Source organism: Cimex lectularius, unplaced genomic scaffold (genome assembly GCF_000648675.2).
Source record: "Cimex lectularius strain Harlan isolate CLEC.00 unplaced genomic scaffold, Clec_2.1 scaffold128, whole genome shotgun sequence".
Lineage (NCBI taxonomy): Eukaryota > Metazoa > Arthropoda > Insecta > Hemiptera > Cimicidae > Cimex > Cimex lectularius.
In genome coordinates, this window is record NW_019392876.1 from 1,197,667 (window position 1) to 1,214,088 (window position 16,422).

General features: G+C 33.2%; 1 protein-coding gene across 1 annotated transcript in view; it reads right to left on the reverse strand.

Moving 5' to 3' along the window:
• LOC106673978 overlaps positions 1–11,852 on the reverse strand; it is a gene marked incomplete at its 5' end in the record, with an annotated part of 44,804 nt that extends 32,952 nt beyond the window's left edge. Inside the window, one exon of the mRNA XM_024228968.1 lies at positions 11,640–11,852. Coding sequence (XP_024084736.1) covers positions 11,640–11,852 — 213 coding nt within the window. The remainder of the gene's footprint in view (positions 1–11,639) is intronic.
• Between the last annotated feature and the right edge of the window lie 4,570 nt (positions 11,853–16,422).

Sequence of the window (16,422 nt, forward strand, 5' to 3'; positions counted from 1 at the left end):
GCCCTTACTATTAATTGTCTTGTCATCAGATCATTTTTGTGTAATATAATCAAATAATTTAAGACTTTCTAGTGAATAGATAATTTCTACTTTGTGGTATCAATGAAATAACATAAGGATAAATTTTCCTGTTTTTATTCTTAAAAATCAATCGCTCCAATAGGACGCAATGTGCAATCGGGGTGAAATATTTTGAGAAATGTGATTCCATCATTCTTTGAAAAATATTGCGCTCAAAGTTCCCGTCCCTTTGTTTAAGACATGTATATTCTTCAAACCGAGCATGGCCCTCAACCTTTTCAAAGCCTCTTCACCGTACCTCAGCGATCCCCTGAGGTCATGTAGGTTTCGCGCTGTAATGTCATCCAGATAACCCATAGAGAAAATCAGTAGGTTTTTTTTTAATTTTTTATTTTTTATTTTTACGAGTGTTCGCAACAGCAGAGGTCATATAAACCCTCAGGGTGCCGGTGTTTTTGAAATCAGTAGGTTTAAACTTATCCCTAGGTCACTAGCTTACTACCTATCCATTTATGGGGTAAAAATTCCTCTCTGGGGATCCTTGCTCTGTTTATTTTAGACAAGTCATATTTTCAAGGAGACAAAATAGTTCTTGAAGAAAGAAATGAAATATTAAGTATTAACCAACAAGCAAAAGTGTATCAAAATTTTTATGTAGTCCTCAAAACATTTAATTTGATAACCCCCAGGAATACTGTGACATTAGTTCAACTACTAATTACTTTCTTCATTCAATTTGCAGTGGAGCCATACGGTTTAAAAAGTACATATTAGTTGGCTCATAAAAAATATTTTTAAAATACTGGCAGCAATGGTGGGATTACTAGACTAAAATATTTCAGATGAATTGGATAACAATATCTGTTAAATTTGGTGGACGTGCCAATAATCCATCAAAATATTTCAATGTCACAAATGGCCATACATTTCACAAAACTTTGTATATTGGAGGCAAGGAGGCGTTCTCATTTATAGAATGACCTTACTTGTTTGAACTTTTTGCGCCTTCTCGATTAGCACATACAATATTAGGTTCTTTCAATTAATTATTCTTTTATGTAGATAGAGCAACGGCGTATTTAGCCGAAGGTCGTGGGTTCGAATCCCGCTCGTGACACTGACTTTTTTTTATCTCAACCAAGACTTTACATTAAAATATTAATTAATTGAAAGAAGTAACTTGGTCAATTGACCACTAAAACATAAATTGGTTAGGTTATTTGTTCCACCTCTTAATTTTTATTTTTTCAGTATAGTCGCCTGCGAGGGTCAGCGGAAATCATTTTAATATGTAAAGTTTAGAAACAATGCTTTTAGTTAAAAGCTAAGCACTTTACAGTATTTTTTTCATATTCTCATTTAAAAAGCCCTGGTTTATGCCGGGATTCGAACTCAGAACTACTAGCGTGGGAAATACGAACCTGGCCGTCCCGTTGAACTTGTTTTTAAGAGGTACGAATTTTCTTTAGTTACTTGTTATATAAAATATATTAAATTATTTAATAAGTAATTGTTCAAAATATGATTAAAATGTACTTCGCAGGGTGGACCCGTATTTTTCTTCTTTTTTCAAAAAGCGTTGTGCAAAGTTTATTTTCGTTTCTTTTGGAATTGAATCGTAGGCCATGTTTTATGTAAGATGTATGATACATATGCAATTGTAAACTTTTTCGACGAGTTTCGACCTTTAGAAAAACGAGTGATGGAAGAGTTAGAACAGAAAAGGGGGGAAAGCCCTTGTAGTAACGGGCGCAGCCAGGGCAGAGGATAAAGTCGGAGAAGAGAGCTTTTCGCCATAGTTTCACAGAAATCCTCTGGGCGGTCACAAAGTTTCTCTTCCGTTCATAACTCGTTTAAGCCATTCCTTTGTCTGGGTTGATGTGGAAAAGGCGGTTCATCGCTGCGGCAAAATCTAGGCGAAGGGGGAACAAATTCGTAAGATAATTCACAATAATTCCCTCCCTCCTCGCTCATTGAAAGTAAACTCGGTCGAGGTTATAACAGACCAAACACCTTAAACACTGCGTTTAAAAACAAAATAGTGCGACAAATGTTTATAAACTTCATTTTCTTTTTTCAAATTATTTCAAACTTGTATATGTTTTATCTCAATTGAGTCATAAATTTATTGATACTGAAAATATGATTATTTTTATTTATAGTCTCATTCACTTTCTTTATTATCTTGAACGTTCCTTGTATTACCTCCAAATGATTTTATTATTTTCTCAAAATTTGGATTTGTTTTTCCCTTGCATATTTGGAGGTTTATCAACTTAGTTCTTAAGATAATCGCCGAAGGAAGGTCATAATAAATTATAATTTGTCACAATTTCGATTCACATTATGGATGTACACTCTTTCAAGCTGAAATTCATATTATCAATGTTTGTGCTTTAGAAAGCTTAAAAACGGTCACACTGATAAAAAATCCACATTAGGTCAATCAGCCAAGTACTCTAAAAGCATTAGGATATAAGAAGGGGACTTCAAAAGTAACGAAAATCTTTAAAGCCTTGGAAAACATAACAAACTAATAATATCTTAACCTCTAGGAAACATGGGAATTTTGGGCAATGAACAAGCGTACTAACTGGAAAGAAGAGGATCTGCAAAACGGAAGAAATACTTGGTATAACCTGATCAAAAATAACTCCGCTTATTCATATTACATTGTTTAACAAAAATTACCATATAGGTTTGAAAAGACGTAAAATGTAATAAATAAATATTACTATTGTAAGAAAAGTCGTAGAATCAATTTTGTTTCATTTGGAAAAAAATGTCTTCCTCTTATTAATTCAAAAGTGACATTAATGGAGAAATTAATATAATAAAGACAGAAAGTGCGGGTTTGCTTCATTTGCATCTTTTTTAACATGAATATTATGGTTTAAATGTAGTGTAAATTTCTTTCTAAATAATTTCATTATGCAAAAAAATTTCAAACAATTATGAAAATTAGATATTTTATTTTTGTTTGTTTTTGGTGTAACAGTTTTGTAAACCAATTTGCGAATCCTATAAAGTTAGGGTTTGCATCATTTTGGTATTCCATGATTGTACATTTATCCTTAAAACAAGCAGCCAAATTTCTTTAAACAACCTAAAAAAAAAAATCGAGAGATTTCAATTGAGCAATTATAAACAAAAATCTAGAATTCACAAATAGGGTTAAAAATTGTATTTTGAATGGGGGGAAACGGCCATGCAGGAAAAACAAGCAAAGAAAAGCCTGCGAGGAAGCCAAAAGGTATCAGAGGAGTTAACGCTTTTTTTTTAAACCGAGGGTTCGCAACAGCAGATGTCATATAAACCCTCAAGGTGCCGGTGTTTTTGAAAAAAAGCCCATTTGTAAGTATGCCAGGTTCGAATGCAGAGCCGCTGGATTCGAACTCGGGACCTTTGCCTTACAGTCATGAACGCCGTGTCAATGCCTAAACCGTTGCAGCCACCGACGCCCTATCAGAATCCTATTGACTAACGCAACTGAAAAGCCTATCATTTTCTTTCCACTGTCTCAGAAGCGTTTTGCATCATTGATACTTCACCTCAAGTTTCCTCTTAATTGAATTTTCATTGTAAACTTTTAGAAGATAAGTGAGTTCAACTGATTCGTCACGAGAAAAACAAGGCCCTCGATTTATGCAACTTATTAACAGATTATGGTGAACGAACTGTTAAAAGTTCTAAAAATAATACTTATTATAATTAGATTTAAAATTTAAAAAGTTATAATACTAATAAGCACACGTTTACAATCAATGTTTCATTACAGGTTACATATATAAAACTTTGGTTGCAGAGATTTATCAACGATAACAATTTCACATATAACAATTACCATTTATAAATAATAACATTAAATAAATAAAAAACAAAACAACCAACAATGACTATTTTGGTTAAGAATAGAACTAAAAATAATACTAAAGTTAGGGACATCTGTTCTCAAATTACAAGCTTTATTGTCTGCTTTTATGTAGAGCATTTCTTTAATTAATCTACTCCCTAAGTTACGTTCCTTATCAACCATCTCCACTTTCTCAAAATCAAATTTATGTTTCAGTTTATGACAATGCGTGGTTAGAGCTGTTCCCTGTTTGTCTTTGTCCCTACAATCATGTTTATGTTGTCTACATCTGTCTTTGAGTAACTGTTTGGTTTTCCATAATATACACTTTCACAGTTCTTGCAAGGCAATTTGTAGACAACATTACTACATACAGTTCAGTAGGTACTGGGGACTTCAATTTTGAAAATACACGAATTGTAAGATTATTCTTTTATTTGAATGCAAATATAAAATTCAAATTAGACATTCTATTCATAACCAAATTTAAAAATTTATTTAAAATTTCTTTAACATAGGTAATGGTTTTATATGCACTTAATATACGGTCACTATTCCTATCAGGTTCATTTTTATTGCAGTTAAACATTAGAATTCTATCCTTTAATAATTTTTTGACCACAGGTACAGGATAATCATTATTGACTAGAATATTGATCACAATCTTTTTACAATCAGGGTGGAACTGAGCACTACACTCTGTCAATTAAATTACAAGCCACCTTTATTTTTAACTTAAACGTGGTTCTTTCACCTGCATGGCTTCATCCCTGATCTCTTTGTTTACTATTTATCACGAAGGCCGATGCGATACTCAACGACTATTTGAAAATGTAAATGGTAATTCTATATATATGCTACATGACAAACGGACAAAATCTTAAAATTTAAATTTAAACAAATCACGAACACCTGAATAAATGAAAATCTGAATTGAATTATGTTTTTTGTTTTGACGAATGAGCCGAAATGACCGGTATATCACGCGTACTTGTGAAAGCAAAACTTTTCAGTGCCTTAATGCATATTGCTCGTTATAATAATATTCAGTGATTTTTCTTTCGCTCCACGCCATGAAAATGGGCCTAACTTTTTAATATTTTCAGCATGACAGACATGCCACTCTTGAAGATGAGGGTAAAACTACGAGAATGAAAGTAAAAACACAAGCGCTTGCTTCTACACAATTCACAGAATGGCAAATAGACAAGCACATCAGCAAGCACATTAACAGTTGTGAAATGAAAATTGTTTTATAGATAACGTTGATAGAAAAGGGTAGGTGAATTCGAAATACATAAGTTAATAATAAACATAACAATGACACATATCGTGGAGCACAGTTGTTATATATACATACGCCTGCACGAAACCACTAATTCAGCAACAAATGATTCTACCCCTATACAAATTCAGAGAATGTATTGTAAGCATAAAATGTAGATTGTATTGTAAGACCCCTCTTCGAAGATCCACTCGGGACTCCGAACAGTATAGACACTTTAAAATAGAATCCTTGTGTAAAGTTATAGTTTATTAAATTCACTAATTTTGTGGTCCGCTTGACCAATTAATATGTTATAATTAATTAAGGTTTTTAGTTGAGATAAAAAAGTCAATGGCACGAGCGGGATTCGAACCCACGATCAACGGCTTGATACGCCGCTGCTCTACCACTTGAGCTATCGTGACCTCGATCCACTCGGACACTAACTAGTATCAAGCCGAAGATCGTGGGTTCGAATCCCGCTCGTGCCATTGACTTTTTTTATCTCAACTAAAATACCTTAATTAATTATGTTATAGTTTATATTGAATAAACGTTATTTTTAAAAAATTAGTTTCTTACATCGAAACCATAACTTTATATATATTATTACACACAACAAAGATTTATGAAAGATTTATTAATCATACCCTTGATTCTACCTAGTTTTTCTANTAAACTGCTTTTTAAATTACTTTTTTCAAAGTTGAAGATATTGATGGAGGAAAGTAAAAACCCGGGGAATGCACGTGCACTATTTCAGTTGTGAACCCCAATTTAAAAAAAGTTTAATCATTTAATAAAATCATTCAGAATTACCTTAAGTTTTTTTGTTTTAAATTTCCACCTTACCAATCGGTCAGCCACAGTTTTTTCCTTTCCTCCATCAATTTCTTCAACTTTGAAAATAGTAATTAAAAAAGAAATTACATCACTAAAAAGAATATTAAATGGAGTACGTTTTCTGAAATTTGTTGGTCTCTAGGTTTGGAAATAGTAATTTAGATCCACCATAATAAGTTTTTCAACTTTGAAAAAAAATATTCTCGCAAGTATAAAAAGTTGTCGCAACTAAAACGGTATTTCACGAACGTTTACAAGTCTAAAAAAAATATTCAGAATTACCTAATTCTAAAATTGATCACAGCTTATTGGAAATTTAACGTAGTTTTCAATGGTATTAACAGATATGTCCAAAACTTTTTAGTTTTAGAGTGATCAATAGTTTATTTGTAGCAAGGTAGTGAAATCTTCAAAAATCAGAAAATGAAGAATAACCCCAAAACTGTTGAGATTCGGACCAGAGTTAATTAGGTCTTTTTGGTTACATTTGGAATGTAGAATCTACTGGCAAAGTTTGTAACACGAGTAGCCGAACACCCTGTATAAGAAATAGAATGATTTGTCTAACATAACGAAATTTCCTGAAAGATTAGACAGTAAAATAATATGTAATCGAACAATTGTCCAATAAACGCCTGAGCCAAGAAACTTTCCCAACTTTCCAATAATCTTAAATTAACAATAATTACAATTAATTAGTTGAGATAAAAAAGTCAATGGCACGAGCGGGGTTCGGACACCAAATTCCCAGCTTTACCGCACCTTTTGAAATTTCTCTCCTTTTTGCCATTTTTCAAATGTCGTGTAATCGGGTTGGATTCTCGACGACAAATGAAATGGCCACGGAGAACTTTAGTGAAGTATACTTCATTTTTAATCATTAAATTCACTAATTTCGTGGTCCGCTTGACCAATTAAGACAAGCGGACCACGAAATTAGTGAAATTAATAATAATGTTTAAAATTCTTGTTAAATTGATAGAGATGTTTTTCATCAAATAATTCTCAATTGTAGATTTATTATGTTATAAATGAAAGAGTTTTATAACGCTAACATATGAATTTTAGTTTTGAGATAAGGGAAAAGTATGAGATGAGTTAAATTTTTATAAAGTGCAAGGCAAATATATTAGTCACATTCGAGCTTGAGATTAGCCCGTTTTGCTCTCTTAACGATATCACTGCCATGAATTGAATAAATGTCAGCTTATGGAAAATCACTTAATTTAAAAAACTCTATAAGATGAGAAAAAACAGCGATAAGATATTTTTGGATTAAAATAAATTAATAATAATGGTCCTCCAAGGGAAAAAGTGATCACATTGACTAATCTACACAACGTGAAAATAAAACTTCAAAACCTCAAAACTATTATTTTTTAATCGACATATTTGCGACTATGCTTTTGTCTGACTCTAAAAGATATAAGTTTTTTAAGTTGATAAAGAGTTTGAAGATAGTAAAGAAAAACCTAGAAATATCAGAAACTGAACTCATTGTGCAATCTCAGTAAAATAACTAATTATATGAATGTTGGCGTTATATGTGATTGCATTATAAGAGTTTGCAAAAACTGGAGAAAACAAAATATAATTAAATTTATTAGCGTGTTCTGCAGTATTGTATGTAATTATTATTGAGGAATATGCATTTTCTGCGAAAACAAATCTTTATTCCAAAACATAATATTATTTTTTATTATTGACAATTTTTATGCAAAAACTAACATTTTTATTATTTATTTTTAGGGGTTTTATTACGCTTTTCGGGTAGAAAAGGATAGTAAATTTGTAGGAATTTCCTATAAGTAGAATCTTCTCTCAATACCAAAAAACAAAGCAAGTTTTTGCCTACATTGATTACCTTATTATTATAACTACAGGTTGTTGTCAGAACAATAAAAAACCAACGGTTCTAATACAGAAATGTAATTAAAACCGAAATTATCCTGCGATGTGAGAGTATTAATTATTTTTACGTTATATTTTTATTAATGAATATGTAATTTTCATAGAAGGTATTTACGACGCTTCGATGAAATGCATATTAATTAGTTAAATTATTAGGACAACGTAACTCATCAATAAAAAATAAAGTAATAGTAAGTAAAATAAATGCATAACTATGAGCCGATATTTGTTGAAATAGAAGTTTATTATGTTAAGTTCATACTGGTTCGATAATAAACCTACATTCATTTTATTAGGAAAATGCACTCGTGATCATTACACCTTTTCTTTTTGTAACTTTTTTTATAATAATCTTTTCGTGTTCGAGTTTGTGATCATTTTTTTTTTGAAAAAATGAAATCTTTTTCATGTTAGAATTATGTATTTGTTTGACATAAAAGAATTAACTATTTATTAAAGGCTTTTAGAATAATTAATAATTAACGCCAATAATAATAAGAAAGAAAATGAGGTCTCTTTACAATATTTTACTTTGTAAGATCAATGTTTCGTCTTAATTATGGGAAGGGTGTTATTTTGGTATATTCAGAGCTGGTATAAGAGGGCATATGTAATTTGATATTATAAGACTGTCTCTTGCTTGTTCCACTCTAGTAATTATATCCGCTAGTCTTAATTAGTATTTCTTGTTTAATTTCCACATTAGAGATGGCTCAGGGCTGAGAGAAGGGACTTGGCAGTGAGAGGGTTGGCATATCCATATGACCTCTACTCTCCACCCCCTCCGGCAAACTACGCGCTTCGCCGGTCCTCCGTCCTCCGACCCCGTTTCGGCATATGTGGCTTTAATTAAAAGTGGTCGCCGTTGAAACAAATCCCTGCTGGGAAACGGTTTTCCCTTACCAGATGGGAAAAGTATATTCAACTCTCACCGACCCACCGAATCCCTCTAGGGCCCTTTCTTAATAGAACAATTAGGTCAAAACGAATAACTTTCCTACTTTTCGAATACTTTTCGTTGGTCAAGTAACATATCGTTTATGATATGGTTTGACCATCAGTGAAAAATGATAAAAAAAATCTGTTCAATGTTCTTTTTCAATGAAAATGAAAAGAGACGTCAGTTTAACGTGTTAATGTTTGCAATTCATTAACGATTTCAGACCGTGTACAAATTATAACTCTGGTTTTTTGTTTTGGTTTTTTTTTTAGCAAGCATATTAAATTAAAATGTTTTACCTTAAGTGAATATTTTTAACGCACATAAAGGTTATATCGCATTTTTTAATTACGGGCTTGATTACATTTATGTAAGGATTTTCTAAGATCTGAAGATTCGTCTTTTTGTCCTCTTCATTTTTCTTTTTCAATGAAAATCCCTGTATGTAGAAAAGTTTTGTTAAAATTAAAAAAAAAGGAAAACCTAAAAACAAATTTATCTGTCTGTTACACAATTCATTTATCATTTTATTTTTAATTGGTAATATTCAGTTATTCATGTAATGAAAAAATCCTGTCATCAACAAGAATTAAATTTTCCCTTTCAGTTAGAACGTTTTTTTCACGATACAATTTTTTGTTGTGGAAGTGTGGAATCTTTATGAAGGTCACTCGCAGCATTGTGGTGGACTAAACCTCAACAAAACGAGCTACACAATAAATACAAGCTAGTGAGTAAAAAAGCTGGCCAACCTATCATCACAAGGGTATCATAATGACTACATTATCAGCCGGGAATCCACTTACCCAATGCTAGGCTATGCGACGCTACCCGACGCCTTGCCACATTTTGGTAGGGTAGGATTGGGCAGATGTCCACGGGGGTAATACAATCTTATGAAAAAATGGACTTTGGATTTGCGTCGGGTAGCACCGGGTAAGTGTGTTCCCGGCTTTAGAAACACTAATAATCCGACTTCCATTGAAAACATATATACAAGTAGAACCTAGAAAAAGCTCATACCGACTCCAAAAACATTTTGATGGGGCTAAACATTTCCGGCATACAAAAATTACAAGTAAAATTAAACACCCATTCCTAGAATTGTGGACTGACTGTATGATCCGAGAAACATGCTTTGCAACATCCTATGAATTTCAAACGTACTACAAATGAGTAGAAATAATGAGAAGATAATGAATACAATTATTTAGTATACAGATAGCTCCAAAAACATCTTATGGACAGACGTAAAATCATTAGTCCGGTAACAGGTAACATTCAAAATAGTCAGGGAATGCATCCAAAATCTATACAACTTAGGAGAAATAACAACCTGACATTAACTTGGGTGCCAGGGCACAAAGGACATGCCATTCGGGAGTAATGAACAAGTAGACAAACAGGCCAGAGGAGGATCTGCAAGATCATATACCCACAGACCTAACACTTGTGATAACAAGGTCAAATACAGAATTCTACTCATCTCATAATGGGTTTACAAAAAGTAAGACTAAAAATGGGCCATGTCCAAATGTGTGAAACACAGTAAAACAAGGAATGAAGGAACCTCACCAAAACTTGCAAACAGACTTTAGCAGTGTAAACTAAAAAGAGTGATAAGAGTGATAAATACCGGTCACTGTCATCTGACAAATGACATGGGTACATTCTATGATGACCCCTATTAGTAAATTAGCAATAAGGAAGATGAAACTGTCATCCATATCAGTTTCGAATAGAAGTATCCTTTCAATGGTGTATCAATAAAAACTGGGAAAAAGAATTGCAGCAATGACAGTAAATAAACTACTAGGATCGAGTCAATTGAACAGAAAAGAAACAGGAAAAGGAATGTAATAAGGCAGAAAGCTACACTGCTTGGTGAATTCCCCTTCCGAATCACTCAAGTATTTCCTTATCATAGTCATCATCATTTTAAAATAGTGAATTTTTAAAATTCTTCAAAAATCTTTGTTCAAATCAAAAATTTGTTTAAATTTTGTAGTTTGTCCCAGTAAAACGGCGATCGGGCTGAAATGAACTGATCATTATTTAGACAGTGTCACGAGAGGGATTCGAACCCACGACCCACGAACCCAGGGGTTGAGATGGGAAGTTGGTGTCCGAGTGGATCGAAGTCACGATAGCTCAAGTGGTAGAGCAGCGGTGTATTTAGCCGAAGATCGTGGGTTCGAATCCCGCTCGTGACACTGACTTTTTATCTCAATCAATATCTTACATAAATATTAATTAATTGAAAGAAGTTATTTGGTCAATCGAAGCACAAAATCTAATGGATTATTTAGACAGTTTAAAGTGCATTAAAAAATGATCTCTCTCTTTTAATAATAAATGCATACGTAACGGAGAATAATACAATATTTTGTGACAAGTCCGTTTTCAAAAAAAAAAAAAAAAAATAAGTTTAAAAAATTGTATCTCTCAACAGATTGAGTTCGAAACCCGTTTGTGCAGTATTTTTTTTAATTTTCAGACTAATATCACCCAATTATTTATTATTATTTATTCTCATCGCGATCCCCCCTGTATATTAATATTTAGTTTGTATTCGATGGTTTATAACCAGAGGTATTAATGAGAGGCAAGGCTGTGGGTTTAGTGTACATATAAAATTAGAGTTTCACTCTCTCTCTCTCTCTCTCTCTCTCTCTCTCTCTCTCTCTCTCTCTCTCTTTATGAAGTATTTATTTTGTCAGTTATGTATGGTGTTCTTAACTGTACAAATTTACTTTTATGAGATCAGATTGATATTAATAAATTATCTAAAGGGATAAACTTACATCTACTTGCACTCCTGGAAGAGGAAATACCCTGGTGGGAGGAGATTCTTTTGGCACGAATCTGTAGAACTCCTGTTCACCCAAATAAAACTTGATAGAGTAGAGCTGGGCCCCCTCCAAATCGTACTCACAGACCAGTTGTAGACTCTGGCCAGCACGTACAGCACTCGGTAATTTCAGCACGACTCCTTTCAAGCAAGTGGTATCTGAAATAAGGGGAAAAACATTTTAGAACTCACAACGACAAAGCAAATTATGTTTATAGTCGTGATAAATAAAACAATTTGCATTTTATGTCGCCTGAATGTGCTAGAAAGGGTTTTTTCGTTTGACGAAATCGTAGTCTGCAATGATATAATATACTATCACTTTTCCAGAGGTAAAGTAAATGGCATCTAGGTGAGCTTAATTTTAGTCGGATAATATGCAATGTAAATCAACGGCAGCCTGAATATTCAAACTACAACGGTACTCTGAAGTAATGTTGGTTTTAAAACAACTACCTGTAGGTTATGCACAAGCGAAATGACATTTGTAATAATTTAAATATCTGAGCTAATTGGTATTGATTATAATCAGGTAAACATTATCTTGGTTCTAGCATAACTTATTCCACTCTCTAAACTAATTGGTTGTTCGATCCACTTAAAACGACTCACATTTCCTTTATTCGTATTAAACCCGTCTTCCCACTGTGACTTATGATTTTGTGTGGTGTGTGCGTGTGCGTGAGAGAGAGAGAGAGAGAGAGAGAGAGAGAGAGAGAGAGAGAGATAGAGAGAGGGACGGAGGGAGGGAGGAATGTAAAAACTTACTATATTTGTTTTTTGTTACATTCCCCTCGAAGTTTCGTTGTCAGAATAATTATTATGGTTTTTAATTATTAAATTAAAATACACTTAAGCTATTGACAAAGATGTTGATGCCCTAGTTAATAAATTATTTGTCAAAATTTTATTGAACAGTATTTTGAAATGGCGCCAATTTAAGTGCAAGGGAGTATATGATGAGCCGGTGATTATCCCTTTTTATCTAATACAAGGAAACACTGGAAGCGGCTTATCTCCTATTCTTCCAAAGGTAGTTCATCATCGATTTTAAATGGCCAATAGCTAATGTACCGGACGAACTCGGCCGACAGCCAAAAGACCACGGACGAAGAATATGAAAAACAAAATCCCTCTCAAAATTCTACCCATTAAAAAGTGGGACTACAAAAATGGACTAAAAAATGGGAGCCAACCCGCTCTGAAAACTGAGCGAAAACAATATAAATCAAAATATATTTGAAATGTAAAAAAAGAGGAGGAAGAGATGGTTCTCTCTCAATGTATATTATAACACGTAAATGTACTTTACGGTAGTACATTACCGTTATATTGTAAGCGAATAATGAGAATCATTTTAATTAGCCAACCAAATTTTAAATAAAAATGTTATCTAAAGGTGATTATAATATTAAAATTGTAAAATATAATATAATATTATATAAAAATTATAATATTAAATTTAATAGTTGTACGTATAATGTATACGGTCCAATTTTTTAGAAACCTTCAACATTTGTGAACAAGGTGTTTGAACAATTTTTACAAATATTTATTTAGAAATCGTGAGATGCGGTCTGGTGTGATGAAGGTTTCAGAAAAACATTTTCTTTATCGTGCCAACGTTTCGATCTTTATTGAGATCATCTTCAGGGCCTGGGATTTACAAACATTGTTTACGTATAACAATTTCATTTTGGATGTGGAAAAGTGAATTTATACAATGCAAAATATATTTTTTATATATTCAATCAAAGTATTTCTACTCACTCAAAGTGTTTGTCTTCTGTGTAATTGTGCCATTCTTGCGTGTCGTGTTGAGAGTGCCAGGGAGATTTTGCTGTTTTATGTTTATATACGTTGGATTTTGAAGGGGTGGGGAAGGAAGTCGGTATAGAAAAGACATTTAGAAAAGACACAAGAGAGACATTTAATTTTTGTATAAGGCGTCGGCTTCTTTGAGGTGAAAAAGTGAAGGGAAAAAATGTGTTGGTAATGGTTCGGCCAGATTATCCTTTCAAGATTGTATAGAAAGGGATAAATAGGAAAAGGAAAGCTAAATTGTTGGGAAATTCAATATCGTTAATCAAATTCAATACAGATAACATAGCTATATCATCACATTACATTCCACACATCAAATATTTTTCACATAGTCTAATTTCCCAACAATTTCATTTGTCGTCGAGAATCCAATCCGATTACACGACATTTTAAAATTGGCAAAAAGGAGGAAAAATTCAAAAGGTGGGTTTGAGATGGGAAGTTAGTGTCCGAGTGGATCGAGGTCACGATAACTCAAGTGGTAGAGCAGCGGCGTATCTAGCCGAAGATCGTGGGTTCGAATCCCGCTCGTGCCCTTGACTTTTTTATCTCAACCAAAAGCCTTAATTAATTGTAATATATTAATTGGTCAAGCGGACCACGAAATTAGTGAATTTAAAGATCGAAACGTTGGCACGATAAAGAAAATGTTTTTCTGTAACCTACATCACACTAGACCGCATCTCACGATTTCTGAATAATCATCGACTAACGATCACTAATCACCACACATAAAAAATATTTGTTTGCATTGTATAAATTCACTTTTTTCCACATCCTACATGTACTGTTAAATTTAAACAATGTTTGTAAATCCCAGGCCCTGAAGATGGTCTCAATAAAGATCGAAACGTTGGCTTTATCGTGCCAGACTGATTGTTTTTCCCTATAATTTTCTATTTGATAAATGACTGAAATAAGAATAAATGACATTTCATTAACTGACTTTTTTACAAATAGCATAACAAAAACTGAATATTATGTGGTATTCCAATTTATATATTTTTTACATAATATAAAGGGGGTTTAAAGGAGTATACATAAACAGTAAACGTTCTTTGGATTATTGTTTATATATTTTTTATGGGCTTATTTATTGCTTATACGTTAAGCCAGCAGGTATACTAACAAAGATAATTCTTGTATAGGCGGTACGGTCAAATATTCTAGGAGCGTCGGTGGGAATTGAACCCATGACCTCAAGGTCTAGAATTGATGAACTAAGTGATTAATGTACATGAAATTTTGTTATATTGTTTTCCTTTAAAATATACTTAATATTTTTTAAAATTATTTTTCTCTTATTTAGATGTTCTGTAAGTAATATATAGACACTATATACCTCCTGGTTTTTATGTTATTTTTTTTCAATACCTTGTAATTTAGAGTAATTAATAGGCGTGTAAAGGAAACGAATTTGTGTAAATGGGAGGAAAACAGACTTGTTTCTTTTCCCCGTGATTTAATTAAAAAGTTTGTACAACCCCCATTGTTAGGTAAGTCATAATGAACCGCGGGAACTCTCGGTGATCTGAAAGAGAAATTTTCCAATGATAATTTGCTTTCAAACTTTGTCTTATTGCACATCACGCAATTATGTTTAAAAAAAAGTATAATCCATGGAGACCATGGTGATGATCAAATGTGTTATTTAACAGACGCTGATTACTGGGTCCGTGTATTCTCGTTGGTTTCCGTTTTATTTCATAAAGACACTCACTTCCCTCGTCGAGCCTTCAAGAAGTACACCTTCTCGTTTGAAAGGGCAACAATTTTTTAGGCATTAAGAATCAGACTGATGGATAGAGTTTTAGACTGTATCGTGATATAAGAAGGTAAATTTATTAAAAACTCGTCGAGGGAAGTGAGTGTTGATCTTTTCGATCGTTCTTACCCCTGGTTATATTTTAATATAAAATTGGCAACATGATTTTTTTGTTGATCTTTGTATCTGTGACAACTGGAGAAGAGGAATAAGATATGAAGTATTTTTAGTTTTTTGAACTGATCGAAACTTTACTAGGTCCGCTTATTCTCGCTGGATGTGGTTTAAGTTCACCATCTGTTATGCTGGACAACAGCAAAAATTAAAAATAGCATTGAATTAGTATAAGATGAAAATTAAAAGCATGAAAATCACTCAGCCGAATAATTAAAAAAAAAATTGTGGCCTCGCACGTCCATCGTCTGTTAGAAAAGAGCGAACTTGCACGTTAGTCTTCTTGAAGAGAACCGCGAGAAATGATTAATCGGTGAATCCAATTTTTTTATTTCACTGGAGCGGATTAACTCCCGTTGGCCGAGTAATTATCGAAGACGGCGAATCATCATTGTCGCGCCATCTTTGGATGCGGCGGAGAAAGTTCGACCGAGCACCGTCTCCTATGAGGAACCGTGAATATGGCGTGAAACGGAAACGCGTATGAATGAAACCAACGAGCTTAAACGAACCCAGTGAAGTGATCAATGTCGAACAGTTCAACATGTGTCGATTTATACCGTCAGACCGACCAACATCTCCAACCTATTGTTGAAGTTTTTAATTTGCCCATGTTAACACAAATTATCAATCAAAATTGAAGGATAGATTTCAATCGTTGAGTATTGATTATGGACAATTTTGGCCTGCGGTTTGTTCCTTATTCTCAAGTGGAATGGGAGGGGCTCATAAAGGCGTGGATGTACATAAACGAGATAAAACCCGGTTCCAAACAGTCAGCACAACTTTCTCAATAACACTGACTCCTGTTTACCTCGGAGCGAATCTCTTAAACCAAATTCTTAGACTTGAAATCACAATCTTCCGATTGCCTTCGTCCCCATCTGGTTAAATGGAATGGTTTTGTTTTTCCTCCCGACAAGTTATATAAGTAGATAAAAGATTGGGAATTTTTGTTTCTTTTATATAGGCA